Source organism: Fusarium graminearum, chromosome 3 (genome assembly GCF_000240135.3).
Source record: "Fusarium graminearum PH-1 chromosome 3, whole genome shotgun sequence".
In the NCBI taxonomy this organism is placed as follows: Eukaryota; Fungi; Ascomycota; class Sordariomycetes; order Hypocreales; family Nectriaceae; genus Fusarium; species Fusarium graminearum.
In genome coordinates this window covers 4,166,346-4,192,310 of record NC_026476.1, presented here as the reverse complement: position 1 = coordinate 4,192,310, position 25,965 = coordinate 4,166,346, and the positions used below count along the sequence as shown (strand labels likewise).

Genomic DNA, 25,965 nt, shown 5'->3' with positions numbered 1-25,965 from the left:
CTGCATTGGATGAGTTTCAAAGCCAAATGGTGAGAAATCAAATGACGCCGTATACTTTGGCATCGGCATCGGCATTGGCGAGAATGCTGTAGTCGGAGGCGTGGATACTGCTGGTAGAGTTCCGCGCCGGACTGTGGGGCCGAGACCGTTAGACTGGACGTGAACGGCCCCGCGGCGTTCTTTACGTTTGAAATGGTCCATCGTTAACTGAAAGTGCACGGGAGTGAGATTTCCCTGGGCGGCTTCGTCAAGGCAACAGTTGAGGGGCGGGAGACACAAAGAAGCAGGTAGCCTCTGAGGGGGTTATAAGAAAAATGAGATTGGGGCTCGGGTCTTGCTTCTTTGATCACAAGTCAAAGGCGGTTGCCTTGTCTATGAGAAGGTAGGCGGCCTCTGCAGGTGTAGGCGAATCATTATCCCGGGAAAGTACGGAGTACCTCCCTTCCTCCCGTCTTACATGTTGCAACTGCCAATGTGGGGGAAGGGCAGTCTGGGTCTAGTACGGGCAGTAGCGGTATCACACCTTCCGCGAATCAGCCTTACCACCATTTACACGGATAAAAGCTGTCTGGCTTATAGTGATTGGTTAGTACTTAGAAAGTGATCAACTTCAGGAGTTGGGTTACAATCACTCACAAAATAAAGGCACATATGCTGACATCCAGTACTTTTCAGCTCAACCAGCATTGACACTGAGAATTGTCAAATCGGCATGTTTAGGGCTTTAGCATAAATGGGTTTGCGAATACGAAGTCTCAAGAATCATTATCTTATCTTATTAATCAAGTGTTTCTATATATATGTGTGACCCTCAACTCCTTGTTCAATGCATGCATGACCAACTCCTTTACAAACCCTGATCCAGTCCTTCTACTACATCACTGAGCATTCTAAGCTCATAAAATTTGGCAACCCTCTTCATAACTCCGAGTCTCTTGCTCACGTCCTGCCGTGAGACTACCTCTTTCCACTCTCCACTGCAAGTGCAGTGCTCCATAAAGTCATTGGTTCTCAAAGCGCCGCAACGCACACACTTGAGATCCTGGGTCGTCCATTCAACAACCCAACTCTCTACTATGCCTAGCAATCGCTCTTCAATAGCAACACGGTCAAACTCGGTTCCGCAGAAGCCGCAACGCCATGCAGCGCCTTCACCAAACAAATCCTCATCTCTGCACAAATCCAGGTCTCGCATCATGGTACAGCTGTCACAGGAAACCTGAGGAAGTCGCAGACTCTCTGATGGATTGGCGAATGCGCCCTCCTTCGAGAACTCGCGAATCTCAAACAAAGCCAAAAGTTCCTTGCGAAGAAGACGGGCCTCCAAAGTGATGTTCTTATCAAGAGAGAGTATTTGCATGAGTGATTTGACAAGCTCAAGGATGGGGTTACGTAAGTTGAGGTGAGATCCAGGAAGGCTAGGGAATGTGTAGTCGCCAGCAAGCTCTGGGTGAAGTAGCTCACGTTTCTGCCTGTTCAGGAGACCGATGATATCCTTCTTCAGAGGCTTCTCAAATGCCTTGCCCAGGATGATTTGACCGATTTGACCTTCATGCTCTTCCAAGCCCTTGCTTGGCAACTGCGTCAGCCGAGGCGTGGCATCAGGATCGCCATTGTGAGGTCGCTTGAGCTGGTGCATAAGTTGAATGAACTCAACCACCCAGTCGTGGAAGGTTGACTGTAGTTGTGCTGGCAAGAAAGTGGCCATCTGCCAATTCATAATTGTCTCAAGAGTCTGCTCCTCGGCCTCAACGACCTCTTGACAAGCCTTTCCTCCGTAATTAAACTCATCGTACCAAACAAGATAGTCCCAGTACTCTTTAATTTCCAAATCGATGAAGTGGAAGAGTGGCTTGCTCTTGATGGACTTGATGATATACTGGCTGTACGCATACGCATTGCCAACTTCGGCCTTCGTGGTCTGAAGAATGAGGCGATTGGCATTCGCGAAAATAACCTGAGATCCCACTCGACGGAAATCAGCCATAAGCTGTTGGAAGGCTTTGCGAGACATCATCTGCACATAGTAGTGCAGGGCTCGATCATACATGAACGAGTCGGGATTCTCAACCCAACGGACGAGATGCTGCACCAAGACATCAGCCATGGTGCTCCCACGGCAAGCCTCTGTCCACCAAGACTTGACCATTTCACGAAGCACAAGTACACCAGCATTGGCGAAAGCACTCTCGGAAGTAAGTGTCTCAGAATCATCAGCGGCAGGGTTGAAGGAGACTGAGTCAGCACCTTCCAGCTCGTTGATGAGAGACGAGGTCAATATGGTGTTGATGGCAAGGTTTCTAACATCGAGATCGATACAGACTGATGAGAAGGTCCCGGGGTTGTTGATGTTTGGCATCTTGACGGTATCAAGAGGACCGAGAAGGTCGTCCTTTTCATAACCAGCATGATCTGGACGAGCATCTGGAGACCACCAAAGTACGACACCATTAGACTGAAGGCGGCGTGCGTAAGCAATGTCGATCAGGAAACGAGGATCGTCGCGTTCCAGGTTGCACAGAGGCACATCACCATAACGAGCCAAAGCGGTGAGATGTAAAATCCACGATCCGAGACCAAGGTAATGGCCGACAAGACGTTTAGCTATAACAGACTGCCAGCCCAAGGGTGGCAAGGAGCTGTCCGCAATATCGTACTTCAGGGGGAGAACCGGGAATTCTCCCAGGATTGGGACATCATGAATAAGAAGCTGTCGCTGAGAGGATTGAATGACCATCATTTGTGGCCTTGGTTCGTCCTTGCGCATCTTTTTCACAACATCACCAATTTCGAGATGAGCTTTGCGTCGCGTAGTCACTTGCGTGATCTTGATGTGCAGCTTCTCTTGATAAGTGAAGCAGTCTTGCCAGTTCGTGCCAGCTGCTTCGGCATGTCGTCTAGCAAGCATCTCAGAGTACATCTTGGTAATGTTGGGGAGATCTTGTCCAGAGTCCTTGCTTTTCTGTAGAATGACAACGTGGGCTTGGTCGTTGGTGGTAGAGAAGATACCAAAGATCTGGCGTTCGCCTGCTGTGATGTGCGAGATATAGATATAAGCCAGAGGGGAGGTATCGAGGTAAGTCCGTGATTTGGCTGGACGCTTCAGACCTGCTAGATCGAAACCTTGCTCGAGACCCTTTCCTAGAACGGCATGCTGCGATGCGTCAATGGTACATTGGTTTCCAAGACGCAGAACGGCACGAATGTTTAGCGGCACCTGCTTCTCATAAACTCCCTCTACACTAGGGTGGTTGAAGAGCAGAGAGAATTTCTCGCTTTCGTTGAAGTATATGTCTTCCGATACAGTCAACTTAAAAAGATGACTGGAAGGGTGACCGTTGGGCAAAGTGTAGTTGACCTGCTCTACTTCGCAGCCATCGACCTCAACGTCAGGCAAATCCTTACTCTTGAGGTTGAGGAAGACTTGGCGAGGAACGTTGACCTTGAGGGTGTGAATCTTGGCATCAATCAAGACATATGCCATGACAATACCAGGGGTCTCAGTTGTTTTTAGATGCAAAACCTGCCAGTTACTCATGTAGGTAGTGTGTGCCTGTTTCATGAATGTCTGTTGAAGATTGTTGACTGCTCCACCTCGTCTGTCACCAAACAGCTGTCGTCGTCGAATCCTGGCCTCCTTCTGGATCTTCCACTTCTGTTTCTGATACATCAGAAACTCTTCGTAGTTCTCTGAAGCACTTGGCATGACTTCGGGGAGTGCTGACATAGGATCAGGGTTTTCAACCGGCTCAGGAGATTTGCGTTTTTGAACAGTGGCAGCCTGAGAGGATGCTATGATCGCGCCGACTTGCTTCGGCTTCAAAAGCTTACTGCCAAAGTCTTCCACATCATCCATTCCAGCGCCTTTGAGGCCGGTGATGTCCTCCAGTGGAGTCTTCTTGAAGAGGTCAGTGAGCTTCTTCTGCTTGAGCTTGTCATCCTTGATGTTGATTCTCCTCTGAAGCCAGTCGGGATGCGGCACTCGAGGAACCGGGTTGCGGACTTTCTGGAGGGCTGCAGGAATGGTGATCAGCTTCTGAATGACAGAGCCCAATCGCTCTAGGTAATAATCCCAGTCAAGCAGTGCACGAGGATCAGTATCAGTGGGCTCCTCCTTCAGCCACTTCTTCAAATACGTTCGCTTGACTGACTCCTCCGCGGAAAAGATGGCGACAGGGATAGCTCGTTCTGTGACGGGTGCGTTCTTGGGCCGAGCGCAGATAATGAATTTACAGTTCAATCCCTTGTCTTTGACCATCTGTTCGCCCAGGAAGTCTGCGAGACGCTTGGCGGTGGTAATACTGGTGGATTTTTGGTTGCCGTACTCCTCCAGCGTCTTGGACATGCTTCGGTTCTCAGAAATAAGCTCCATCAGCTCTTCGTCTGCCAGTGTTGTACCCTTGCTGTGCAGCACATCCAACCAGCGGTTAGCGACCTTTGCGACAGCTCCATAACAGTCAGCCAGTGTTTCTCCCTCGAGGAAAAACTTGAAAATCTGCTGCTGGAAGATCTTGATGAGCTTCAGCTCACCGCGACGCTTCACCTCGAAACCCTTCAACTCAGCCAGACTGCCATCGTCGTTGAAGACAGCGTATCGTTTCTTCAAATTCTTGTCTTCCTCCTTTGATGTTGGCAGAACCATGGCCTTGTAAGGACCATCAACTTCGAAGAAAATAGAGTTGTCGCTGTGTGTCTCATACTTGAGAGTCTTCTGATCAACAAGCGTCTGATATTGATGATTTGTGAACTTGGCGTGAACAAGATGGTTAAGCATAACGCAGGGGTATGAGATGTTGAGCTTCTTTCCGCCCTTGAGCTTGAAAGAGAAGTTCTCGGGGAATGTTGCTGGAAGCATACACCAAATACCATCGGTATCTAGCTCCAGAGGTCGTCCAAGTCGTTCGACCAGTTGTCGGGCCATTTGAATGATGTGAGCACCTGTCAGACAAGTAACGCCAGCCATATCAAGTGAGTACCAACGAGATCCCTTTCTCATGACGTATCCGTAGAAAGAGTTCAGAATAACCTTGTGAGCCAATTGTAGTGAATCGTACAGAATAATCATCTTCTTTGCGGCATCAACCTCATTCTGAGGCGCACCAGCTGACTGCAAAGTCGAAGTCTTTCCCTTCCACACCTTCGCCTTGCCCTTGTAATCGTATCGACGATCACGGAAGTCTCGTACAGTGTTGATGTAGAAAGGATTCTCTCGCTGACAAATGATTGCTTCTCGGACGATAGTTGTTGAGTCGTGGATCTTGTGATAGACCTTTTGAGAATACAGTTGAAGACGTTTCCGCACAAGAGCTGCTTGTTCATCTGCACTCAGGTCCTGGAATGGTCGCATAGGAGAGCTGGGAAACTTTCCAGGAAACTTTTCGTTCTCAAGAGCATGTCGAATCATGTTGTACTCGTCTCGCTTAGCAGGGATATACTCACCTCTCCAAGCCCAAGGCATTCGTCTGTCACAAGTTTTGCCGGGTCGATTGAAGTCGCAAGCAGCACAATCAGACTCCTGAATCATGGAATCGGGCTGCAATCGGTTGGTTGTCATGATGTTGGGGTACATGGAGGCGACGTCAAGATGGTAGATCAAGGGCTTTTCGTGACGGTTCGGCGTCTCCTTGAGCTTGTTGAGTCTCTCGACAATCTGAGCCTTGACTTCCTCATAGTTCTCCACGTCCTCGAATTTCTTCTGCTCTTCCACAGTAACCACGAACTTCAGGGCAGCATCGAGATCGGTTAGAAGCTCGTCAATGGCTCCAGGGTCGACAGCGAAATCCACTGGAATATCAGCGCGGAACACTCCTGCTTCAATACTCTCGACGTGACCACCGACATATGTTTCTGAATCGAGAAGATGTCCATCCCAGAAGGCTTCCTTTGGTGTGATGTATTTGTTAGGAAGCACAATTTCTCTTTGATAAGCTTGCACCATCAGCAGCATTTCGCAGAGGGTACCGGTTCCCTTTCTCAAGACTTCATCGCCGCTCAGCGGCAGAATCGTACAGAGAGAGAAGATGAAGGGGTGGACATATTTCATATAAAGATAGTACGTTGCAACAGCATCGGACACGGAGTACTCAGCGAGTGTTTGCGGTCGTTCAGTCGCGTACGGTGTCATCAATTCGGGATCAAGCTCGTCTGGGTCGTATCCAAGCTTTGCAACGGTGACGGCCTTTAAGCCACGAGAACCTTGGGGGAGGTAAGAATCTCGGTTAACCCAATGAAAACAGTCCATGTGCACACTGTAGGCACACTTGTACTGGTCCTCATTGTCTTTCTTCCAACCAATCTCTTGGTACATATCGATTCCATTGATACTAGCTCGTGCTTCCACAAAGGGCCAATCGAAAAAGTCACCGTTGTAAGTAGCGATGACCGTTGGCCGGGCCTCCTTAATGTGGAGGAAGAATCGCTCAATTAAAGACTTTTCATCAGGCTCATTGAAAATCATGAAGGGACCCGGATACTCTGGCTTAGGGGTGTAGTCGAAATCACCAATGTCCTCTGAGAGGATTTGACGATTCGTAATTAGGAATCCTTGGCCGTCGATCATGTACGAGATCATGATGATCTGATCGGAGGCGGCATCAGGGAATTTAAGGGGCTGCTTCGATGTTTCAATATCGTACGCCATTACCACGGGGTCCGCCGGCAGTGATCTCTCTTCGTTGGGGTAGATCTTTGTGACGCCGTGTTTGGCTTCTACAAAGTACCATGTACCGGCTCGTATATCTGTTTGTCCTTGTAAGCATGTGCATAGCAAGAGCGAAGCAATAATAAAGGTGCGTAAAGAAGCAATAATCAGGGCAATGGTGAATAGTGGTCTCATGGCCTTAAAAGGCTCTGAAGTAGCAAATACTTGGTTGCAAGCATCATGTAAAGCTTTGTGGAAAGGAACTGTAGAACAGAAAAAGACTTACCCAAATCTATCATTACTCGTACATGGTATGGTACATCATATTCTCTAATATCAACAATAAAGTCGCTGGCATCGGAATGTGCGTTGTTCGTGTTTCTATCGTCGTCTCGTGAATCGTCAAAAAGGTCAAAACCACCGTTATTATGCCTGTGTCTTGTTAGCGTGGTCCTGTCAGGTTGTGAAAAAAATACTCACGTTGCGACTTCAGCATAAGCATCCATGGCATTGATGTTCTTCTTGTTCTTTTCCGCAATGGGCATGATGTCCCTCCTCGCAGCCATGAGGTCGCTGACGTTAGTGAACTTGAGTTCGAGGAATGTCCTTCGGTAGCCTAGCAAGTGATTGGGCATGTTGAGATCGTCCTTCTCAACCCGTCGGATCGACTTGACTACACCGTCTCCAGGGACCCTCTTAGCCCAATCCTCAACCTCGGCCTCGTGGCCCTTCTTGACAGCGATCAAGAAGTAAGGTTCGAATTCCACAGTCGCCTTGAAGGTAGAGCCGTCCTCTTCGATGAAGTAGCAATCAACAGCGGCCCGGCCACCGGGTGTCTTGTCGTCCTCGATCGCCGTGGGTTGGATATTGACCAGCCATCCTTCTCTTTTCTTTCCGCTTTCATAGCGTGCAAAGCCCATGTTCTCATCGATGCTGTGCGCCAACCGTGTCCGCTCCCACTTCTCATCTGCCGACGTGGCTTCGTTCCTGGACGAGGCCGCGAACGTGCGTGTACGATTGCCATGGTAGGCAACCTTTCCTCCTCTTCGGAAGCCCTTTTGGGGGCGACGAAGACTTGTGTTAGGCATTGAGAGTGTCCTGAGGGGGGGTATCCCCTAAAGGAGGGTGGCTTGACGGTGCTGTTGACGATGCAAAGAAGTGAACAATGGGCATAAGAGAAAGAGATTGAGAGACAAAAGGTAAAGAACAAATTGGGGATTAAATAGTCGAGGGAGAAAAAAAAAAGTGATTTGAAAAGTCAACAAGGAGCGGAGCGTATCTGTGGGAACAAGTAAATGAAAGACGTCCCTAGAAAGTGGTAGGTAAAGCCTTGACCAAGAGTGGTCAGTACATAAATTGGAAGCGTGAGACGCGCTGAAGCGCGCCTTCGCGACGCGGTTACTCCACTTTAGTTTAATGGACAATTCGACAGAGCAACGACTCGTGCACAGACCATTCAATCCGATCAAGCCTTGCTTGTCGAGCGTCATCGGTCCATCCAATCCCACGTGCTTGCTAAACAAAGTCATTCCTTCATGTCACCAATTGAGTCGCAAATATAGCCCGGAATGGCTTCAAATCCACAGGGAGGGCAACCTCAGCCCGGCGACAAGACTCTGCATGTCTGGTCAAAACCCATAGAGCAAAATGGAGCTGCTGCTGCGACCAACGCCGAAAATGGTGCGACATCGACGAATACTCGACCGACTATCTCTGAAGCCGTATCCATGATCAAGAAGGACGACTTTGCGAATATTGCGAATACCCCGTGTGCTCGCCAAGGTTTCATTACAGGAATTGCATCTGGTGCTGGTATTGGAGGATTGAGGTTTGTCGTCAAAGGTCAGTCGGTTACGAAAAGGGCTTGCAGCAACGGACATGGTCTAAAAATAGTATAGGGAATGCCGGTAGCGCTGCGAACTGGGCTGTTGGAGTCTTCGTGCTCGGCAGCATGGCGTCGTACGAATGGTGCCAATACCAACGCCGCGAGGAACGTCGCCAGATGAAACGACATATCGAGGTGGTATCAGAGAACAGGAGGGAGCAGGCAAGAAAGATCCAAGAGGCAAGACGAGAGCACGACAAGTTGGAGGCTGAAAAGAAGGCAGCAGTGAAGCCATGGTACAAGATCTGGTGACCATCAAGCTGAGCTGCCATGTACTATTTGTGTGTAAGAGTATATCTTGTGCATTGGGTATAGCTACGGAAAGTAGGTAAAATAACAAGTGTAAAAGAAATGCCTCCTGTGCGAAAGGAGAAAGCATAGAACTTCTTGTGTGAGTTTGGCACCAAATTGCACCAACCATATGATAGCAGGGTATAAAAGCGACCCGGTGAGGCCTCTGGTGTATTCTCCAGCAATTGTTGGCCTTTGCCCGATAAAATGCCATCAAGAAAAGTTTAAAAAGTTTGTGTTGACCATCGAGATACCGCTTCCCATGAGACAAAATTGCAAACGCCTGCGTAACCGTGAAAAATGTCTATCACCGCCCCTAGTATCCGACCAACCCATAGGTCCAGGCCCAATAGGCACCAAAACGATGTCGTTAACCTGTGGTGATAGCAATGTTGGAAGCATCCGTGTCTATGAATCTGACCTTTCGCGCCGGTGACTGAGCATCTGACTTGAACTTGACCCCTGAGCCGCAACCTCTGCGTTGGCTGCGTTGAGCTCGTGCATCGCTTTCTTCTCGTTTACGGTATTCGGCCATCTGCTGCTTCCGTTTCTTGGCGCGGGCTTGTGCAAGAGCTGGTGTGGGTTTGAATCCGATGCCATTGATTCCAATACCATCATCGTCCTCGTCTTCGGGGTCGTATATGGTGATTTCGTCTTCGTGCCACGTCAGTGCAGCCCTGACGGGGTCGACAATTTGGACCTCGTCTTCATCAGAGTCGTCGAGGGGTCGCCTTGATGGTCGTTTTATGCGTAGTGGCGGTGACGCTGTTCTCTTCTTGACTCTTGACTTTGATTCGGATAGCCTGTTTATGGAAGGATATGCATGCTGCAGGCTGCCGGTTGCTTGCTTTTGCAAGCGATGCTGCTGTGGTTGCCGTGCTTGTACATGAACGCAGCTTTCTATACTCGGCAGTGGTTCATCGGAGGGAAACACAGAGTTTCCATCAAGGTCAACGACGTCTTGCACGGCCGGGTGTGCATCAATCTCAGACTCTCTCATGATCTCATCGGGCCTCTGACGCTTCCTCATCGATTCTTCCGTGAGATTATCGGTGTCTTCACTGCTGACGGCTGCCCCGCCCCCACTTTCCAGTGCAAGCCCGCGGAACTTGTGGGTGACCCATGACCGCGGGCTGTTACTGCCATCCTCAGTCTGTGCTGTAGCGGAAACAGAGGGAAAGGCAAATGATAGGGGATCAAGCTGGAAGGTGAATTGTATTGGTGATGTCCAAGATTCTTCTCCTCGCTTGCGTTTTGTCGTGTTAGTTGTTTGTGGTGACGCGGTTGCCATTGTTCATTGTTTGGAGGTTGAAGAACCTCAGATGATTGATGTATGAGTGAGTGAGTGAGATGCTCTGGATGGATCCGCTGAGTTGATGGGACTGAGTTGAGTTGAGTCTATTGGCTTTTGGTTTTGCCGGTCGCAGTTGCGTTGCGCAAGCACCACCTGCTTTAACTTGATAGCTCAAATTAGGCAAGAACCTTAGCAATTAGGTACTGCAGGGTAGATTTAGAAAAAAAAAAAAAGGGAGGCATAAAAGGGAGATGCGAATCAAAGGTAGGATTTAACTGAGGATTTGGTATTTGTAGGTAGTAGGTAGTTCATGGATGAGATTACTGAATGCTGATTACTGTGTCACTGACTGACTGCCTGCAATTGCAAGTAATAGCCTCGTGATTCATACGGGGAAACAATGTCACATCGAGATGTTGAGGTCACGTTGGGTTTATTACTAGACCAGCATTTGATCGTAGATCTGCCGCTAATCACTATCAGATACCAACAGCACATCAAAAGGGTTAAACATGACAATAATAAAATGCATTTTCAGCTCAACAGTGCATGAGTATCTGCTCAGTGCGCAACTATGTGTAGAATGTTCTCATTGCGCCAGGTTGTACAATGCCCGGATACAGCCTAGTTCTTCGTTTCCCTTAATTCCATGCCCCAACGCCACTAATTCCCTGCAGTCAAACCACCTAAATACCACTAATGCTAAATCTCAGGCCACTACCCGCCTACCAGGTATGAAATACTTGAAGCTTTTGCGTATCAACTTTAACATTGGGTGTCGACAATAACGCCTTTTTCCCTTGCCATGTCTCAATTTAAAACAAATTACCCAACAATGAATTTCCGCCTCTTGGACGATTATAATAAAAAAGGGAGTCATCATGACCAAGCCAGTTGGCCGTTTGGTGGTGTACAGGATAGAAAATAAACAGAATGACTAGTTTATCTGTTATGAATTGCCTACACAATGTTAGTTGGGTTTGATCAATAAGTTCGGATGATACTCACTCGAAGCATTTTGGTTCTTGCACCAACGGTGTCGATACCCAGCTTCTGCAAGTCCTCCTCCTCCAGACGTGATACATGAGCTGGAGTCAACCCTACTAGACACTGCTCGTATTTGTGCAACCTTAAAGCTCGAAGCCATTTAGCTGCCCATCGAGGATCTTGAGAGTTGTGCGGGAACGTCGGCATGATCCACTTGGGCTTCACTGGCGGTTGGATGATGAGCTCTTGTTGTTGCTTCCAAAGTTCTTTCTTGCGGTCCTTGAGTGCTTGGATCAAGGGCTCGATCTCCCGAAGGCTTGGAAGTTCGACGATGGAGTTGAGAGCAGATGCTCTTTCGGTGTCGGTTAGTACCGAGAACCATGTCTTGATCATGTCGACTTCATCGTCAACGGTTCCGCTTTCTCTTGACGAGGAAGAGGACTGGCTGTTGAAGGAAAGCGATGCATAGCTTGAAGTTGGTGATGCCGAGAAGGAACTTGGTATACTGGAAGAGTATGAAGACATGATGAAGATTTGTCGAGTATAGTTCAGAACTATATTTCTGGAGTATTGTAAGAAAAAGAACAAGCAATAATCAAGAGATAGATAGAGATATAGCTTCGGATATCGTCTGTAAATGACAACTACTACACACGGTCTTTGTAGCAACTGATGGTGTATTGATGATCTATGGCGTGGTCAATCTGATGGCGATTGGGGCTGTTTATTGTAAATCACCCCAGGTCATAAGTTGGCTGGAGCTGGATTGAGCACGTATTTATTAACATGATTCTACCAGAGCGTAAGAAGCCACCATTCTCGTCCCAGGCCGCTCTGACTTTTTACAGTCAACATTCGATCCGCTACCGAAATACAGATCCAACACGGGCCTTTTAAGACAGCCCCTTAGTAATTTCAGCCTATTTTCACCTGACGGTGGAAAGACATTGAATAAGTATAAACACCATATCTCCTGCTTATCGTCTTTAGAAACGAGTGCTTGAGATAGATTCTGGACTCCGTCAGGTGAGAGAGATATGAGCAAGTTATTTCGAGTTTGTTTTAACTACCCCACTAGCACTGCTCCATACTATGTGCAACACCACACAGGTGTCGGCCGAGACCAGATCATCCTTGTCCTCAGCTTGAGTGTAAAGTTAGAGTTAAATCGTCAACGATTGGCTATCCTATTATAGTTAGACAAGGTTCCTTCAAACAGTCGTGCTCCTGTTGAGCTCGGTCCCGGCTCACGTGTGACACAATAGTCTTGTAAGTGAACGATGTATCAGAGGCTGACAGCTTGTGAGCTAGTTAAACGACTCGTTTCAATAACTATTGGGTTGTTCTGTCTTTAGGCGATACAAGGTTTAATGATCCGAAATGTTTATATTGACGACTCTATATGAAACAAGTCACGAGTTTTGTGAAACATTACAGGAGTATTGCAATCTCATGTGCCATGCTTGACTTGTATCATTGCCAAAGTCACGGGTGGTCTCTCAACTCATACATTTCCAATACTGCGGCTGAGGTGACTTGGGCAACCGCAGTGTTATTGAAGTTGAGACATAAAGGGTAAGTGTTCTTACACGATACAGTTATTAGTGGCGTATTTTTGTCAACCTTAAATGAACGTCACTGTGACTATCATTCCTGAATGTATTCAACTCTAAAGTGCTTCTGCCGGGTATCGCTAAATATCAACTCATCATGCAAAAGACATGTGTATTTCAACAGCCAAATCAAACAATCCACCTACTCATCCATTCCTAACCGCAGCACACCGTTGTCTCTTCAATTCCCTTTGACTTGTCCTCGGGACCTTCCAAACCCTCCAAATCGATCCTCACGACGAGCCAGTCGCAAAAGAACTTGCCCAAGCCGGCACCGATAAAGATGCTGATGATCACGTAGCCGTTAAAGTACATGGCCAAAAGCATCACAATGTAAGCTCCTGCGAACGTAGCAGCGTGGATAAAGGCGCGGATAAACTGCTGGAGAGGTGATGCTCGGTAGGTCAGAGTCTGTCGCGTGGGCACAACCGCTCCCGTGCATCCGGCAGCGGCGAGAGCAACGCTGTGAGTCGACGCTTGGCGCTGGAAGCCTCGCTGAAGGAGGGCATCATATTCCTTTCCTAGACGACGGAAGAACTCGACGAGAATTACCAAAAGGATAACACCGATGCAAGTAGCGGCCATCATGCCTTGGTTCTTGATTTGCCAAGATGAGGCAAGGAAGCAGGCATCAATTGTGTTCCAATTCCACAGCATCTGAGACTTGTTAGATGATATCAATTGGTGGGATTCTAGGTCAAGTGCTTCATTACCTCGACCTTGCAGGCCGCGCCGTCGCCGCCCATAGCTCCGTGGTCCATATTTGGTGATTTTGCTGATGAATATGTCTGACTTGAGGTATTGGCAGTGGCAGATCAGGAAAGAGTTGGAGCGAATATGGAGATTCGAGTCAGAGAATGAGTGGTGGTACCCGGGATAATAAGTACAGTAAATAAGCCAGGAGTTGCAATGGTCCACTGAGAACAATTGAGCTGTTTCCAAGAGTCTTGGGAGGCGAAAAGAGGAGACTTTGGATGGAGGAGAGCCGGAGAATTTAGAAGCTATATCAGCGGCAGGAAAGAGGTTGATGTACGATGGTGTTGCCGCGGGAAGAAGAGGTTATTAATGAGGGGATATTATTCCATGTCATGGCTAGACCCGAATATAGTGATTTAATGACCAGATATGGGAGCTGATAATCAGCTCAAAGTGATAGTACCGAGTCTCGAGATCCGGCCTTGTGGAGTCTTTTGGAGTCTTTAGAGGCTTTAGTGGGGTTTGACAGTGGATCTTGAATCGTTAATCCCGGTAAAACGTGCTCATTCATGCTCAACTCTAAACCTTTCGCCTCAATTGCTTCATCAGACCCTCAGGGTTCTTCCCCTTCAACTTCTGTTTCTTCCGACCAATCCTTCAATTGAGCAAGTAATCAGGAAACATTTACTCGATATGGGTTGGTTCCCGGGCCAAGAACCTCAGAATGGGGTTCCTTTTTACTATTCCGTACCCAATATTTCAACACCTCCTCAAACATGCTCAACTGGGTCGACCAACGGTGGAGTCTTTACTTGTCTTTACCTTGTTAGTGCTGGGTAATTATTATCTGGTCTCGGCAAGGCGGTGCGATTCCTATTTGTATCTAATGGTATCACATCCTCTGGTTTGATACCCGTCACTCATCACTCCTCACACCTCTCTCTCTCTTCTGGTTGCTGGTCATCCTTTGCTTTAATCTACCATCTTGTCTTATGGACCAGTAAGGAGTTCAACCACCACAACCATGACATCCACCAAAATGGCTCTGAACGAGCTGGATGCTCGCCACATCCAAAATATGAGCGAGGCTCAAACACTCGTTCCTCACTGGGGGTATGCCAATCGTGCCCTTCCCTGCACAAATGACAAGGGCTCTTGCGAGTATCTCGATCTCGTCTACAGTGCCCATGACTACGGAATGCTCTACAGCGCAATCCTCTGGGCCACTATCCTCGGGATAGTCTTCATCTGGGCACTTCTTCGATTCGTCGGCAAACCTTCAGCTCCCGCAATCGCTTCCAGTGCGAGTCCTAAAGCTGGTCTCACAAAGGTCCGCCGCAGCATTGCCTCCTTCACTCGACGATATCTTCTCCCGGATGCTTGCCGCGCCATCTTTGGCCGAACTACTCGCTTCCAAGTCGCCGTGCTCACAGCTCTTATCATCTACCTCACTATTTGGAGCTTCGTCGGCATGACGTATCATACTTGGATCACTCCCGTCAAGAACATGCCTGGCGTGTACAATACTCGCACTTCTCTCGGTCCTTGGTCCAACCGAGTCGGAATTCTGGCTTATGCCTTGACTCCTCTGTCTATTCTGCTAGCCAGCCGAGAGTCTATCCTGTCTCTCATCACAGGTGTCCCCTACCAGAGCTTCATGTTCCTGCACCGCTGGACGGGCTATATCATTTTCATCCAAAGCGCCCTTCACACCATCACTTGGTGCATCGTTGAGATCCGCTTGTATCAGCCTCAACCTGACGTTGCCGCTGCATGGGTTGCCCAGTTATACGTGATATGGGGTATTGTGGCAATGATTTTGCTCCTTCTTCTGCTCGTTGGTAGCACACCCTGGGGTATCCGCCTGACGGGCTATGAGTTCTTCCGCAAGTCTCACTACGTGCTCGCCATGGTCTACATCGGTGCCTGCTGGGCCCACTGGGCTCTGCTCAAGTGCTTTTTGCTGCCATCTCTCCTCCTTTGGTTTGTTGACCGTGGATTCCGGTTCCTTCGAACTGCCTACCTCCACTACCACCACCTTCCCTCTGGCAACATGGGCTTCCAGGCCTCTCAGGCCACTATCACTAGGTTCCCTGATGAGGAGCACGGCGATATCCTACGATTCGATCTCCAGAACGACCAGGACCCTTGGAAGGTTGGCCAGCACTATTACCTCTGCTTCACCGAAAGCAGCATCTGGCAGTCTCATCCTTTCACCCCCATCAATGCTCCTTACGTCGAGAACGGTGTCGTGAAGCACTCGTACATCATGCGCGCCCGAGGAGGTGAAACCAAGAAGATGGCCCAGCTGGCCGCCAAGAAGCTCCAGGCCTCTGAGATAGCTACTACCCCTATCATCATGACCGGTGCCTATGGTGAGACCACTATGGACCACGTTACACCTGGCACCAATATTGTCTGCGTTGCTGGTGGTACTGGTATCGCATATGTCCTCCCTGTTCTCCTCGAGCTTGCCCGATCACCCGTTTCCCGAGACCGCAAGATTGAACTTATCTGGGCCATCCGTCACGCTACTGATGCCGAGTGGGTTCAGCAAGAGATGGATCTTTTGCAACAAGCCCGCAAGGCCCTCAACCTTAAGATTCGAGTCTTCGCTACACGAGACGCCAGCAGTAGGACCAGCTCCAAGATCCGCATGGAGGACGAGAAGGATGCCAGGGATACTTCCAGACCAGTTGCCTCGTCATCCTCATCGTCCGACGTGATTGATGAGAGCTGTGCTTGCGGCACTGATGTCCCTGTCCGTAAGATCGGACAAGGCATTGAGGATGAGGATCGTCACCCCAACCTTCCCAAGCTCATCAACGACTTTGTGGGTAACACCATTACCGGTCCCACGACAGTCTTTGCTAGCGGCCCCGGCGGCATGATCAGCGACCTGCGCACAATTGTGGCCGGCTGCAACTCTGCTGGACAGGTCTGGAAGGGCAACGAGCGATTCGATGTCAACTTGGTCTGTGATGACCGCCTGGAATGGTAAAATGTCCGCTCATGACGGAGAAACGATTTAGAATTTTGTTTGATACCACACTTAGATACCACTTGTCGCGATTTTGATTTTTGATGGCATTTTCAACGCTACAGAAGAGTTGATAGTATAGTTTGGGTATAATTCTCACGTATATATAAGATGGTACCAATACGTACATTATTGACATTTAACTATCTGCCTATTCTACCCATATAAGATTAGCCTATTGTGATTCTGGCTTTTGATGTTTGCTTACATTGGTAGCTACCGGCATATATGTACTACTGGTTGTGGAACCAACCCATGGGTCTAGCATCTTGATGCCCCATGATGACGGCCATGGGTTAGGGACAGCCACTTTGATCTTCAACGATATCCGCCATGATAACAGCATGCGAGCACACGAATCAAAGAGCAAGCTAGAACAAAGTGTTAGCTTATAGTCTATTTTGAGCCTCACCTGTGGAACAATAACAAAATACCCTACTGCATAACACTACCACAAACCTGGGACTAAGAATTCGCTGCATACAGCCGCACCACTCATTATGTGCAGCACCCATGACACAAACACCCCGCACTCAAACACTCACTTCGGTCGAGCTGGGCCGAGTACCCCGTGACAATAAGTTTCAAGGGAAGAAAGAGAAAAACAACTCATAGTTAATTGGTCTATCGACATAGAATAGAAGCAAGTAACAAGTGGCTCATGACCCCATTTGCAGTTTAGCCTGAAGTCGTGAGATGGAGTATCATGATGGGTCCCCCAAGCTCTCTCATTTATCCCAGATCCCACACTTGTAACTGGGTAGGTAAGTCGTACAGCATAGTGAAATACAAACAAATACGTACCTATATAAAACTGGCTACATCTCAGGTCACACCTTGATTCAGTCTTTTTGAGTTACCTGTTCATTTTCATCATTATTGGCTCTGTTGAACAACCAACTGTCTATATAAACCACTCAATAACTCACTCCACTCCCCATTCAGATCTGTATTTCACCTCAGCCGAGAAAAGTGACAAACGTCCATCATGGCTGACTCTTCCATTTCTTTCCTGCCCCTCGGCGCCATCATTCAGTCCATTGTCGTCAACGGCGTCAACATCGTTCAAGGCTTCCCCACCCAAGAAGACTATGAGAAGTACAACTATCCCTACTTTGGCGTGACCGTTGGCCGCATTGCCAACCGTATCAAGGACGCCCGCATCGACAGCCTTAATGGCAAGGAAGTCATTCTCGCCGCCAACGATGGAAAGAACCATCTCCACGGTGGCAAGGTTGGCTGGAGCACCCGCGTCTGGGACGGTCCCAAGCCCGTTGGCATCCGTGAGGTTCCTGGTGTCGAGGGTCTTGAGGGCGGGGAGAGCGTTGCTTTTACACTTACCAGCGAGGATGGCGATGAGGGATACCCCGGTACCGTAGAGGTCACCGTTACTTACACGACGGGCACACAAAAGGTCGACGGCAAGGATGTCACTATTCTCGCTATGGAGTACGAGGCCAAGCTCGTTGGCGGCGCTGATGAGACGGTCATCAACATGACCAACCACTCTTACTTCAACCCCAGCGGAAAGGAGACCATTGCCGACACAGAGATGACTCTCCCCACAGCCAGCTACCTTGCTGTTGGCGACGACCTCATCCCCACTGGCAAGATTGAGTCTTTCCCCGGCGTCACTGCCAACAAGACCTTCACTCTAGGTCCTCAAGAGCCCAACATCGACCACTGCTTCGTTCTGAACGAGGACCCTTCATCTGTCCCTCTCGACACCCGCAGCCAGCCCCTCAACCTCAACGTCAAGGCTCACCACGCTGGCTCCAAAATCAACCTTGAGGTCTACAGCACAGAGCCAACTTTCCAGATCTACACCGGAGCTGGCATCAACGTGCCCGCCGTCAACGGTCTGCCTGCTCGCAAGGCTCGAGCTGGCTTCTGCTGTGAGCCTGCCCGCTACGTCAACGCGGCCAACGTGCCCGAGTGGAAGAACCAGGTTCTGCTCAAGAAGGGAGAGACATACGGCGCCAGAACAGTTTACAAGGTGTGGTCCGACTAAGTTGGGCGATTCATCAAAAGAAAAGAATATCAATTGGATAGAGGCTATTTAACAACGCCTAGCTATTGAAACAATCGGAATTCAAAGTGAAATCATTGCTGTTATCCTGATACTGTGTTGTACAAAACTACTCATGATGCATCCCGTCGTCCTCGATTGTAGTCTGCTTGCTTGTGGACGTAAAATTAATAGGGGCAGAAATTCATACACGAACCTCAGTCGGATTCATCATCGTCTCCTAAGAATGCCAAATCAGCCCTTACTCTTTTACGTCTCGCGGCATATGAGTTGTCCTCGTCATCGTCATCATCGTCATCGTTATTGCCCTCGTTATTTTCAGCGTCACTAACATCGCTCTCAATAATCTTCTTGCTTTTGCTCCGGCTTGCACGGCCGCGTCCCTCAACACCCCACAACGAGCTCATTTCCTGCGCAGATTCAACTTCAGCCAGGAGTTCGCGTCGTTCTTTGATCTCGCGGGCTTTGGATTCGGAGAAGCGACCATCCATTCCAATGTCGGCGAGCATCTTCTTGAGATGGCGAATCTTGGCCTTGGCATCGTCGCCGTACTGTTTCAGCTCGTTGTGCCAGAGCTTACGAACACCGCACTTGACAAGATGTCCTTGCAGCTTCTTGATTTCTTCAGTGTTGGGGTCGTCTGACGTGGTAATCTTTTTCGCAGCGGCTTTGGGTGCCTTTGCGGGCTTGCCTGCGCTTTCCTTCTTTTCCTTCTTCTTACGCTTGGGCTTTGGAGGCTCGTCGATCACATCCGAATACTCTTCTTCTTCGTCAATAATCGGTTTGTCCTCGCCTTCTTCTGCGAGTGACTTTTCTTCTTCTCCATCTGGGCTTTGTGCCTCTGCGGAGGGCGCAGCCTTTTCACCGACTGAGCCGCCATTCTTTGCATCTTGTCCCTTCTCTGGTGTTCCAGCATCTGTGCCCATGGTGACATCCTCATTCTCATCCTCGGAAATGACCTCCTTCTTTGACTTGCGTTTCGTTGGTGCTTTCGCCGGTGCTTTCTTCGGCGCCGCTGGCTTTCGCTTCTTTTGGGGCTTCTCCTCTTCGCTCAGATCACTAAGCTCACTAAGCTCGCTCGATTCACCGAGTTCGGACTCTGGATCAGACTCTTGCTTTTTGGCAGCCTTTGTTGACTTTTGTTTTGGTTTAGGCGCAGGCTTTGCTTTGGGTGCACGCTTCTGACGCTTAGGCTTTGGTGGCGGGGATTCGGCATCAGGAGAAGAACGCTTCGTGCCAGTGCTCATCTTTTCTTCCCCATCTGAGTCAGCTTCGTTCTTTTCCTCTGGAGTCCATCCTTCCATAAGTTTTTCCTGAGAATAGTGTAAGTTTATGAAAATAGAATGAAATATTGGTTGCAGGTAAAACTTACAACTCTCTGTTTAATGAGCTCCTTGCTCTTCTTCTTCCAGTCGCCACTCGATAGGAAACCATCCTCGAGGCTGAGATTCTCCTCCGTTTGCTTGCGAACTTTGTTGACTGTAGTATCGTCAGGGTGAGACTGATAGATTTCATAAGTGGCATCGAGCAGGGCTTGCTCGATCTCGTCGTTTGACGGCGCCATTTTCGAAGTATTGCAATCTTTCCAAAAGATACACTTTTTTCGATTTCGGATTTGGCAAGGAAGGAGAAGAAAAAAGTGAATCGAAATGTTGTTGCACTTTAGAAAGATAAATATTGAGTGTGTTCGGTTTGAGTCGCGTTTTAGAACGCGACGAACAGCTCGAGGGTGAGCTTGGACGATTTTGTGGGGATTTCTGTAGCGGGGAGGAGCTTTAGCCAATTGTAGCTTGAGCCTCTAGCGACAATCCGTTCATTCCGGGGTTGAAAACGTATTATCAAGAACAATAAGACTTTATAAGGCCTCTTTTATTATGAGTTTTATAGAAATTCTCAGCCTGGAGGGGCAATTGTATCATATAGATTTGCTATTAAATTTAAATGATGAGATAAGCCTGACAGGTAAGGGCTCTTATACCTTTAGTGGAGTACAACAGCTACTAATTGAACTTGGCCACTTTCTTAGACCTGAACTTGCATACCTCAATCCAACCAATACCTTACATCATTAACTCCATACTATCGATCAACTCAACATGTCAGCTTCACTATCACCAGAATGTAATGAGGTCAAGGAGTATGTCTGTCTCTATATTTCCAAGACATCCAACTAATGTGCGTAGACGTTATGATACGTGCTTCTTGAAATGGTACAGTGAGAGTATGTTCTTCGAAGCCCCCAACTGTGGTAGGCACAAGGCTAAAAAGAAGCAGAATATCTTCGAGGGCAAGAAAGGGACAACAATGAGTGTGCAGAAATGTTCAAAGAATACCAAGCATGTCTCAAGGTAAGTCGATACCGGCCAAGCTCGAGAGTTGATTTGCTGATAGCCATAGGTTGCATTGAAGGACAGAGGTGTGGATAAACTGGTGCAAGAGGCCCGTGAGGAGAATAAAGAGAATGATTTAAAACATCTCGGGGTCAGAAGTATGTTATTTCTGTTATTATTTTTCAATCTTCGACTTGCTAACATGCATAGAATAATATGCATCATATGCTGGCGAGTATGGCGTTCTGATAACTGCAGACAGAGAGGTTGGAGTTGGAACCTCTTACTGAAGCATCCTTGGGTGAACAATAATCTCTCAGCTTTGATCTTTGTATATTTTTACCTCTCATTGCATTTAATACACTGGCCTCTCTCATCATGTTACTCTCTGCTACTTACTAGCCTTCGTCATCATCACATTCTAAACTGCGGAATCAAACCGCTTACACGTGATCTTGAAACAAGTGGTGTGGCCCACTGTTAGCTCAAGTTTGACGTTGCTCTCCAGCTAAGGGAACAGACGACACGCAGGGGGGAACCAATCAACTCAATTTCTTAACATTGAGCTGGCAATTCCAATTCTAATTCCCTTCTAGAACTTGACTGTAACTTCCGTTCAGTCGCTCGAGTCACCAGATATTCCCAGCCATTGTACTGGACACTGTCGACTTATTCGATTACTTTCTCGGTCAACCTACGGTCAACCAACCAACCAAGCATCTTGTCTGTCTTTCGCTTCATCCCGCCAGCAAACCCACTACCGCAGCTTGGCATACCTTATATCCTCCAAGCTTTCAACCAGAGAACGGCATGTACTGCCACGAGGAATAGCGCTTCTATGCACCCCTTTTCTATTCTAACGCTCGGCATCTTCGTCGCTGGCTACATCACTGCCCGTTGGGATCTGGTCACTCGTCTCTATGAACTTGCCATTTTTGCCTGGGAAAACGGTGTCGTCGTAAGTAGCCAAAGCCCCTCGTCCCATTCGCAAGCTGCGCAGTGCAATGCACAAAGCTAACTGTCCACTTCCCTCCACAGACGCGCGCAACAAAAGCATTCGCTGCACTATCAGTCGTCTTCCTCGCCATTTGCGCCCCGACCGTCTTACTAGCCAGAAAAGAAACGAATCTGGTACGCTCGATTGCAACATACATCCGACGCCGCTGATAATGGCTAACAAGATGGCTCCAGCATCCACGACGAGTAGGAGCCGGTGTCTCTGCGCGGGAGCAACTTAGAAGACGTGGTTCTTTCTAATTATATCGTTCTGGTTCAAATAGTTGCTTGTCATGATAGAGCATGATGGGTTGATGAGAGTGTTCTGGCCGACGGACATTCGCAGGTCCGATCGCCCCGGGGTCGTGGTGGGATGGCGCAATTCCGTACTCGACGTATTTGTTGTCGCCATCCTTGAAGATGTTGATGTTAGTCTGGCGCATTGCGAGTCACCGCAAACATAAAACTGACGTTAGTAGGCACGGAATACCGAATTCCACCTCAAAGCCGGTACCTTCTTCCGCAGCGAGCTTCACCCGAATAGCCAAATCACCGAAATGTGCGGCCACGGCTCAATGCATGTCCTCGGACTCTCAAACGCTACCGATACCGAAGCAGCAGACCCTTCCTGGTTTTGTGCGACAACAAACTCGAACCCCCGAGAACCACAAATTACATGCGCCAAGGCCATCAGCGTACAGCTCATCCTCTACGATCGTCCCCAACCTCAGGGAATGCAATACGTATCATTGAATCCCATTGCTCTAGCACTGGGCCATGATGGCTCTTTATTAGGCGACACGGTAGTTTCAGAGGGAGAGCAGGAGACACGAGAGCGTCAAATGAAGGAAGAGAAGCGCAAACTAGTTGAAAAGCTCAAGCAGCACACCATTTTCAAGCGAGTTCCCTCTGCGCGTGACAGAGCCTTGCCCAAAATCATCAACCAGATAAATTGGTCCTGGGAGCTCGAGAAGACGCTGCAAAAGAATGTGGGACGATTAGGGTCGAGGCCACGACGCAGCCTTAGTGTGTCTGAGAGAGTGGTCGAGACAGCATCGACAATGAGAAATTACGTTATTCTGCAACTGTGGACATGGTTTACGCTGTATCTGTTCCCCACGATACGCAAGACCTTTGTTCTGGTCCTCATGGGCCATCGCATAATGGCAGAGATGTTGCTCCTGCTGCTCGAGTTCCGGGTTAAACCTGGAGCCGCAGCCCTGAAGGACATATCGGCTACAGCACAGCAAGTTGAGATACGACTTCAACAGTTTTGCTACTGGCCGATGCAGTACATGACCCTGCGGCAACGAAAAAACAATTGGGCTAGTGTTACGACAAGCCATCCTGATTATATCCGCTTTTACAACAGTTTGTGGCTCGTCGCCAATGATGTTATCATTGGCATTGCTCTCGGCTCATATATCATCGAAAACGCAGATTGGGTTGCCGCGCAGATCGGTGACCTACTGCGCACTTACACAGTTGACGCACTTCAAAGCAGCATTTCATGGTTGATGGGTTGGCCTGCTGGTCTCAAGCTAAACGGCGAATTGGCAGCTTTTCTGGGAGATTTATTCCTTTGGGTCATTGACTACTGGTCTAGTAAGTGTTTTCAGTCACAAAACAGCAATTGATTGCAGTCCACTAACCATTCCCAGGCTGTATCGAGACCTTGACTCCAGCATTACCCCAGATGGTATGGTTTATAGGGTTCTCGTCGTTCGCTGGCGCCAGCATGCCGATTGCCATGTTTTCTGATATGCTTTCGACTCTGACCATTCACATTTACTCCTTCTATCTAGCATCTGGAAGGATATATCACTGGCAGCTCACAATTCTCCAGTCCCTCTTCCACCTCTTCCGCGGCAAGAAGCACAATGTTCTTCGCAACCGTATTGATTCTTGCGATTATGACCTGGATCAACTACTTGTCGGCACCATCCTGTTCACATTACTCTTCTTCCTTCTGCCGACAGTTGCTGTCTTTTATCTCAATTTTGCCATTGCGAGGATGGCTATCATCTCTCTTAAGGCTGGATTTGATACCCTCCTCTCCTGTCTGAATCACTTTCCGTTATTCGCACTCATGTTGAGAATCAAAGACCCGAGGAGACTTCCTGGTGGTATACGATTTGAGCTTCGAGATACCCACGACTATATACGTGATGGCACAAGTAACACTGAGGGGCCGCCCCCTACTTCGGTCATCTACCTCAAGGTTGGCAGAATCTACTTCCAAAATTGCATGGTAACAACACTAACTTCGTCACTAGTCAATTCCCTTGACATTCCGAATCATGTTTAACCAATACTTTCAAATGGCAAACCGCATCCGAAAACATTACCTCTCGCCCAAAGTTTTCTTCTGTCTCCTCACAGGCAAGTTTGTGCCGCCCATCAACCGCAAGAATTTGTATAGTCTACAATACAGCATGTTGCCGGCTCGTCGGGCAAATATCTGGGAGATGTGGAGGGCGTTGAATACGAAGACAAAGCCAACTAAGCGTATGCCATTACCTTATATACCTCCACTGCCTAATGGGGGAAGAAGAACTTCAGCAAATAATGGACGGGCTAGATAAACGATAGATACATAAAGTGTTTGACGTAAATGAAGAGTAATGAGTGGTGATGCTTTTGTTGGAGGCTATTACACCTGGTGATGATGCTTGTCAATGATAATTACTAGCCACCCTGGTCGTTTATTGAATCGATCGAGTGATCGAGTATAATCAAGGTCAGCGCTGGACTCGCAGGTGTCTGTTCTGACTCGTATCAAGAAGTGCAGTGCAGACAGGGCAGTGGTTTGGCGATCGTCGTGAAGGTAACAGCCACACCAAGATCAAGACACCACTTCTATAACTCGGCTATAATGGCTTCATTCCATCATGGTAGAAAACAGGTTGCAGCTTAAAAACGGTACCTTTGTGTTCGGTTCTTGTCACCCCACATCCCCGGATCAGCGGCCCTTGCTGGCTTGTCTGTGCCAAGATGAACATCTCGGGCCCTTTCCATCCTTCCAACTAACTACGACGTCTGCTGCGTGGTACATCTATCAGGGGGCCACGTAGATGGAAGGTATGGATCTTGATGATTCCACTGATCATCATGAAGAAGCAACACTGGTTGTCTCTCCAGACTCGTTGTGACTACCCAATCGTGTAACATTGTGTGGTGTACATCGAGACACCACCATCATTGCTAACCTAGCGGCACAGCAACGTTCCCCACGCTGCATGGCGTTGAACTAACTGAGACAAGTACGGAAAGTCTTCAGTAACGGACCCTTGAAAAATGTCAAGCTTGTTTTCTCTTCTAGCGGGGTCCGGCAGTCTAGAAAGGTATCCGAAAACTAACAATGACGACAAGCGTGTCGTTTCAGTGCCAGTGACAAACTGACAAGTCCTTGCGCAAAACCTTGTCAGTTGTCCAAGGGTCCTCCTCCAAATTCTCGATCGTGGGCTTCCTGACTTTGTGGATCGGCCCACTTCAACTTGGCATCGAGTCGTGATAATAATTAGTATCCTCAAGGTTCAGGTGCTAAATCCAGTTCTCTTATCCGTTAGGCATCTCATGACCCCACAAACTTTGGTACCTTAGTAGCCAAGGGTCCAGAACCCTTTCCAGCTTCTCTCCACTATAGCTTCCAGCTCAACTCTACTCAACTCAACCAAACTCAAAAGGCCGTCTCATGTATTTATCAAAGGTGGTGCCACGTTCTACACCTTCTTCCTCGTCCCTCGCTTTGTGACACCCGCCAGCGTCCTAACCGAACCCACCTAATCATCCCGCGCATCCATATTGAGCTGCACCTACTCACTCCACCTGCCACCGTCACCATCTTCAAAAGTATCTTCCCATCCTCGTCTGCCTCATCAGGTGGCATTGACGTCACCACCGGCTGCTGGCCCGACCACGATTCATGATTGCGACCCTGAAAGCTGAAGAAGCGCTATCAAAGTCGTACGGAAACGAGGGGTAGCACCACATTATCCCGGGGTAGGAGGAGCTAGAGGCGCATCGCTGCATCACCTGCTGCGGCTTATTTCACTTCCTGGTAAGTGATTGACACTCTCCCTCATGCGCATACATCTTCAGTCTTGGAGAGGGTATTCTTGGCTTAGTCTTTTTCTCTTCGGTGATCCTGCTTGAGTACATCAT

The 25,965-nt window shown here is 48.5% G+C and overlaps 9 protein-coding genes across 9 annotated transcripts; 4 read left to right on the top strand and 5 right to left on the bottom strand.

Moving 5' to 3' along the window:
• Positions 1-847: 847 nt before the first annotated feature.
• Positions 848-7,728, bottom strand: FGSG_12863 (DNA polymerase epsilon; the record flags this gene model as incomplete). The annotated part of the gene is made up of 3 exons (XM_011326385.1): positions 848-6,738; positions 7,062-7,093; positions 7,229-7,728. The coding sequence occupies 3 exons, from the start codon at positions 7,726-7,728 to the stop codon at positions 848-850; spliced, it is 6,423 nt and encodes a 2,140-aa protein (XP_011324687.1).
• Positions 7,729-8,170: 442 nt separating this feature from the next.
• Positions 8,171-8,920, top strand: FGSG_06064 (uncharacterized protein). The gene is made up of 2 exons (XM_011326384.1): positions 8,171-8,482; positions 8,539-8,920. Exons 1-2 carry the CDS (start codon positions 8,209-8,211, stop codon positions 8,775-8,777), a joined length of 513 nt encoding a protein of 170 aa, XP_011324686.1. The 5' UTR covers positions 8,171-8,208; the 3' UTR covers positions 8,778-8,920.
• A 266-nt stretch (positions 8,921-9,186) lies between these two features.
• On the bottom strand, positions 9,187-10,107 carry FGSG_06063 (uncharacterized protein; the record flags this gene model as incomplete). The annotated part of the gene is made up of 1 exon (XM_011326383.1): positions 9,187-10,107. The coding sequence occupies one exon, from the start codon at positions 10,105-10,107 to the stop codon at positions 9,187-9,189; it is 921 nt and encodes a 306-aa protein (XP_011324685.1).
• Positions 10,108-10,633: 526 nt separating this feature from the next.
• On the bottom strand, positions 10,634-11,843 carry FGSG_06062 (uncharacterized protein). Its single transcript, XM_011326382.1, has 2 exons — positions 11,119-11,843; positions 10,634-11,070 (listed from the first exon to the last, which is right to left on the bottom strand). The coding sequence occupies exons 1-2, from the start codon at positions 11,620-11,622 to the stop codon at positions 11,053-11,055; spliced, it is 522 nt and encodes a 173-aa protein (XP_011324684.1). The 5' UTR covers positions 11,623-11,843; the 3' UTR covers positions 10,634-11,052.
• Positions 11,844-12,763: 920 nt separating this feature from the next.
• Positions 12,764-13,715, bottom strand: FGSG_06061 (uncharacterized protein). The gene is made up of 2 exons (XM_011326381.1): positions 13,424-13,715; positions 12,764-13,367 (listed from the first exon to the last, which is right to left on the bottom strand). The coding sequence occupies exons 1-2, from the start codon at positions 13,469-13,471 to the stop codon at positions 12,867-12,869; spliced, it is 549 nt and encodes a 182-aa protein (XP_011324683.1). The 5' UTR covers positions 13,472-13,715; the 3' UTR covers positions 12,764-12,866.
• A 730-nt stretch (positions 13,716-14,445) lies between these two features.
• FGSG_06060 (uncharacterized protein) lies at positions 14,446-16,407 on the top strand (the record flags this gene model as incomplete). The annotated part of the gene is made up of 1 exon (XM_011326380.1): positions 14,446-16,407. One exon carries the CDS (start codon positions 14,446-14,448, stop codon positions 16,405-16,407), a length of 1,962 nt encoding a protein of 653 aa, XP_011324682.1.
• Positions 16,408-17,163: 756 nt separating this feature from the next.
• FGSG_06059 (uncharacterized protein) lies at positions 17,164-18,550 on the top strand. The gene has a single exon (XM_011326379.1). It carries the CDS (start codon positions 17,435-17,437, stop codon positions 18,455-18,457), a length of 1,023 nt encoding a protein of 340 aa, XP_011324681.1. The 5' UTR covers positions 17,164-17,434; the 3' UTR covers positions 18,458-18,550.
• A 159-nt stretch (positions 18,551-18,709) lies between these two features.
• On the bottom strand, positions 18,710-20,039 carry FGSG_06058 (uncharacterized protein; the record flags this gene model as incomplete). Its single annotated transcript, XM_011326378.1, has 3 exons — positions 18,710-18,721; positions 18,808-19,788; positions 19,848-20,039. 3 exons carry the CDS (start codon positions 20,037-20,039, stop codon positions 18,710-18,712), a joined length of 1,185 nt encoding a protein of 394 aa, XP_011324680.1.
• Positions 20,040-20,571: 532 nt separating this feature from the next.
• On the top strand, positions 20,572-24,307 carry FGSG_06057 (uncharacterized protein; the record flags this gene model as incomplete). The annotated part of the gene is made up of 9 exons (XM_011326377.1): positions 20,572-20,612; positions 20,692-20,823; positions 20,890-20,963; positions 21,402-21,763; positions 21,844-21,936; positions 22,086-22,229; positions 22,281-23,406; positions 23,463-24,052; positions 24,236-24,307. The coding sequence occupies 9 exons, from the start codon at positions 20,572-20,574 to the stop codon at positions 24,305-24,307; spliced, it is 2,634 nt and encodes an 877-aa protein (XP_011324679.1).
• Between the last annotated feature and the right edge of the window lie 1,658 nt (positions 24,308-25,965).

What these genes read in the sequence shown, in the direction of transcription:
- FGSG_06064 (XM_011326384.1), top strand. Translation starts at nt 8,209, where the DNA reads ATGGCTTCAAATCCACAGGGAGGGCAACCTCAGCCCGGCGACAAGACT. An exon ending in ATTGAGGTTTGTCGTCAAAG is followed by an intron (nt 8,483 to 8,538) that starts GTCAGTCGGTTA and finishes AAAATAGTATAG; the next exon opens with GGAATGCCGGTAGCGCTGCG.
- FGSG_06062 (XM_011326382.1), bottom strand. Translation starts at nt 11,622, where the DNA reads ATGTCTTCATACTCTTCCAGTATACCAAGTTCCTTCTCGGCATCACCA.
- FGSG_06061 (XM_011326381.1), bottom strand. Translation starts at nt 13,471, where the DNA reads ATGGACCACGGAGCTATGGGCGGCGACGGCGCGGCCTGCAAGGTCGAG. An exon ending in GCGCGGCCTGCAAGGTCGAG is followed by an intron (nt 13,368 to 13,423) that starts GTAATGAAGCAC and finishes AACAAGTCTCAG; the next exon opens with ATGCTGTGGAATTGGAACAC.
- FGSG_06059 (XM_011326379.1), top strand. Translation starts at nt 17,435, where the DNA reads ATGGCTGACTCTTCCATTTCTTTCCTGCCCCTCGGCGCCATCATTCAG.